The 4,206-nt window shown below is 46.4% G+C and overlaps 1 protein-coding gene across 1 annotated transcript in view; it reads right to left on the bottom strand.

Moving 5' to 3' along the window:
* Positions 1 to 2,595, bottom strand: part of LRIT2 (leucine rich repeat, Ig-like and transmembrane domains 2) — a 5,243-nt gene extending 2,648 nt beyond the window's left edge. Inside the window, exons 1-4 of the mRNA XM_035890812.1 lie at positions 2,486 to 2,595; positions 1,311 to 2,092; positions 558 to 589; positions 156 to 216 (exon numbers count right to left, since the gene is read on the bottom strand). Coding sequence (XP_035746705.1) covers positions 156 to 216; positions 558 to 589; positions 1,311 to 2,092; positions 2,486 to 2,595 — 985 coding nt within the window. The remainder of the gene's footprint in view (positions 1 to 155; positions 217 to 557; positions 590 to 1,310; positions 2,093 to 2,485) is intronic.
* Between the last annotated feature and the right edge of the window lie 1,611 nt (positions 2,596 to 4,206).

Below are 4,206 nucleotides of genomic sequence, written 5' to 3'. Positions count from 1 at the left end.
CCCAGCAGAGCTCATCAGCAAAGTGTTGTCCAGACCAAAAGGCAATAAACACACCGGGACACCTGAGGATGGGAGCCAGGGAATGTGTCTGGCCCCAGCCCTGGCACCAGTGGCTGGGGAGGTTGCTGTGGGCATCTGTGCCATCTGCCATCAGCGTGCTCGGGCCAGGGCAAGCCACTGAGGTGCAGGCTCCATTTCGGACACACAGACCATCCTCTATTATGACTGAGTACAGAAAAATGTCAGTCTCAAGAGCCTCCAGCCAAAAAGAGGCATGTGGAGGCAGGAGGTGTTGGGCTGGAAGCGAGATGCAGCTCTAAGGCCAGCATGAAACATCCCGTTGTCTACCGAAACAGGGGCACGTGGCTGTGGTCGGGAAAAGCCTGTATGCAATCAGTTCAGCCTGTGCTTGGGGAAAGCTGCCCAAGTGCTGCTACAGTGCTGCAATTAAGGCAAGTATCAGGCCAGGATTAAGGGCTAATGCCAGCTTATTTAGCTAGCAAACTTATTAGGAGCATACATAACCTGTGCGGTGCCCGTATGCCTTATTAGCTTACCTGATGAAAATAGCAACTTGTCCTATTGAAGGCTTTTAGTAAAAATAAATGTGAGGGTGGGCATGTAAGAGCCGAGCTGGATGAGGAGGAAGAGGAAAAGGCCTCATATTACAAGGCCCTTCAATAAAGAATATAAATAAGCAAGACTTATGGAGGATGACAACCTCTCTTTTGGTTGTAGAACGTGAATGGACACGGGCAGGCAACAGGGCTGCAGGCTTTTGTGGTTTGTGAGGGTAATTCTTGAGAAAACATATGGGAATAGCACAGAAACATGTAAGTGTGTGTGTGGCGCATCCTACAAAGCAGATCCTGCAAACACATATGTACATACACATATAATTATATAGTGTATGTGTGCATATATATATGCACTATATAATATATAGTGTAACTATATATGCATCTCTAGATAACTACATATTTATTATATATGTCTGACTGATGTGTCATGGTGAAAGAGCTACTACTAAAAATCCACACATGAAATAATGGTATAAAAATGAGGCCATGCTCCTTTCATCTTTGACTGATACCCTGCGTGAAGAAGCTCTTCTCATGCCGGTCAGATGTGCTTAGACACGTAGGATGATTAAGACTATTTGGATTATTGCCACCACAATAACTGTGATGCTCTAAAGGGGCTGAGAGCTGGTGTGGTGACTCTGATGGCCTGAAGACCTATGTTAGTAGAATGGCAGAACATAAATTTTTAAGGAAAACAAAAATAAAAGAAGAAAAAGCTTTGCTTACCATTAAATGCCCTTAAAAGTTTGAGTGCATAGGTCCACCAGACAGCCGGGGAAGGGCTGGCTTGCACAAAGCAGGTCAGGGTGACGTTCAGCCCTACTGGGACTGTCAGGTTGGTGTCAAGGGCTGAGGTCAGGGGCTTCATGCAGCTGTTGAGCTCCACTTCATGAAAAAACTTCCCTGCCCTGAATTTTGGGCTTGAGCAAGTTAAATAGGAATTCATCAGAATAATAGGCGGGCCAACCGACTTGATAAACTGGACAAATCCCCGCAGGCGACAGTCACAAATCCAAGGATTGTCATGAAGGGCCAGGACAGCGTTGGAAATAGCTTCTATCTGCCCCTCCACCCTCTGGCTTCTCTGGTAGACAGGCCAGCTATAGAAGACATCCCTGGATATGACGGTAAGCTGATTTGAGGATAGATCTAAATAGGTCAGGTTGGGCAGATAGCGGAGCGCGTGTTCTGGAAGGACATCCAGCCGGTTGTGCTTCAGATCCAGGATTTTCAGAGCCGGGGTGTCTTGAAATGCTGTCCATGGCACTGAACTTAATTTGTTCCCTTGCAAGCGCAGCTCCTTCAGAGCCGGCAGATATTCCAGACTCTTAATGTGCATCACCGTGATGTTGTTAAAATTGAGCCAGAGGTACTCCAAGGCACTAACGTTCTCAAAAGACCCCCGAGGCAATTCTGTTAGGTGAGAATTTTCTATTCTAATTTTCCGGATGTCCTGAGGGATGTTTGCAGGGATCTGCCTCAGCAGTGCAGACATGCAAAGCAAACTCCTGCGGCAGAAACCAGAAAATTCTCTGGGTCATACACCATGTTCATGGCTAACAAACCAGTTCCCCATACAGATCTACAAGCACTTGAATAATTATAAGGTATTGTATACAAGGAACACATAAGCCATACATGCATCCTCCAGTTTGGTTTTAACACCCATTTTCCCACAAAGACTACAATTAAGTCAGTCATAAAAATTAGTATGCAACTACATATCTCAGGGAAATGAGAGAAATCTCATGCTATGCTCAAGCTAGTACTATTCAAGAATTAGAGGAGGCATACCATGCAGCTAGCGGTTTGGTTTTGGTGCTTGCACCATCGGCAAATATATATTGGGAATCTCCGAGCTGCCTCACTGGTGCTACAACTAGGGTAAGTAGCATTCTTACCTTCCAAAGCTGTCTTGAGAACAAGAGCATCCTGTGACACAGGACAAAACAGCTGGGTTTATCTTGTGGAAGGCCAGAAGAAGAAGAAAAATATGACAAATAGGGTCCATATTCTCCTTTAAGAAAGCACTGTGCAGGGCTTGCACCAAACATGCCAACAGGCTCCAAGAAGCAAATCCTATTAGTTGTAATCTTCCTTGACGCAGAAATAAATCCTGCTGGGGACCCGACCCTAAAGAAGACATGTAGTGTGGTTCATAGCCTGTGTCGAAGTGCTAAAAATCACCCCTGGAACCACTCTTGGCATTTATTCTTTAGCTGTAGGATTTTGACAGATGTGCTCATTTGGTTGGGAATATGAAGATGGAGACAAAAACCACTTCTGTTCCCAAGCCCTTACAAGCAGTTAACCAGGACTATTTTTTTTTATTTTTTTTTTTTATTTCAGGGGGTCTGGCTCAGCCTCCTCTATTTTAATGGCATTTATCAAGTCAGAAAGCAACAGCAAGGGCCAGACTTCACAGCCGCAATTTGCCAGCACCTAGTGTCCTGTTGTGTTATCCCTCCGGCCCCAGCCTGCCTTCAGCTCTGTGCGGGGTGTACAGGTGTGCTCCTGCACATGGTGAGCACAAGACCTACTCCCCAAACTTAGCTCTTCTGTCACGGAAAGTGAAGTACAGCACTGTTTTTCCTCTGAAACAACTTTTTTTTTTTTTTCCCCGTCCCCCACTATTTCCATTCTTACACGTTGGTAATGAAAACTGTAATGTAGCTGTAGCCAGTTTGTGGGCTACTCTAAGAAAATAATATATCTTGGAAGTTAATCTCTATTGTGTAAATTGTATATATAAAATTTTAGGCTATTCTCTGGCTTCCCTGTAAGACATGTGCCAATTGCCTTTCGGTCACCTTGAAAAACTCCATCTAAGTAATCCCATGAGCAGTGATTTGGAGTAACCAAATTTATTTATCTTTTTTAAATCCAAAATAGCAGGGTTTGGTTATAATTTCCAAGCAGCGCCACGTTCGCCTGGGGCCATCTAGTGTGTACGGGCTTCATTACAGCCCGCAGAAGGCAGCTCGCCGCTGGAACAGGGCTTAACCTCACCACCAGTATGTGTGAAGCTGGGTCACAAATCAAGATTAGCCTGAACCTGCTTAACCTCTAACCTACGGGACCGGGATAGAAAAATATTTATAGCGTGACGGCTTAGACCTATACAGGGCTGTCGGGGCATGTGCAATAGCGTGGCTGCAGTAAGCCTGCCGAGGATGCAGGACCCATGCTGCAGCCTTTCAATCAAGCCAACAAAACGAGCTGGTGGGGAAAGGGCTGGGGACTGTTGAGGCGCTTGACGATGGCCTCCTGTCTGCAAGCGCCCGGCCAGCATCTAACCACCAGCATATGGGATTTTTATGTTATTTTTTTTTAAGCTGAAATGGTCCTTAGTTGTCCACAGGGCAGTACTTGATATTTCAACAGCTGCCCTGTGTTTTAACGTGTCAGTAAGCCATGAGTGAAGGAGAAAGGCTGCTGGCACAGCAGATGCAGCAGCTGTAAATCCCCCACCTGACTGTGGTGGTCGCTGGGGATGTTTCCTGGTGATGCTGGTGCTGTTGGCACCAGCACAGATGCCCTGAGCTGCGGCAGGCTCTCCTTATGCACGTTCGGTGTCGCTTCCGCAGCAAAGGGGGGCCCCACCAGCGGGGGGGCTGGGCGG

Source organism: Egretta garzetta, unplaced genomic scaffold, assembly GCF_000687185.1.
Source record: "Egretta garzetta isolate BGI_Z169 unplaced genomic scaffold, ASM68718v1 scaffold280, whole genome shotgun sequence".
In the NCBI taxonomy this organism is placed as follows: Eukaryota; Metazoa; Chordata; class Aves; order Pelecaniformes; family Ardeidae; genus Egretta; species Egretta garzetta.
The sequence above is the reverse complement of the archived record's forward strand: the minus strand, read 5'-3'. Positions and strand labels throughout refer to the sequence as shown.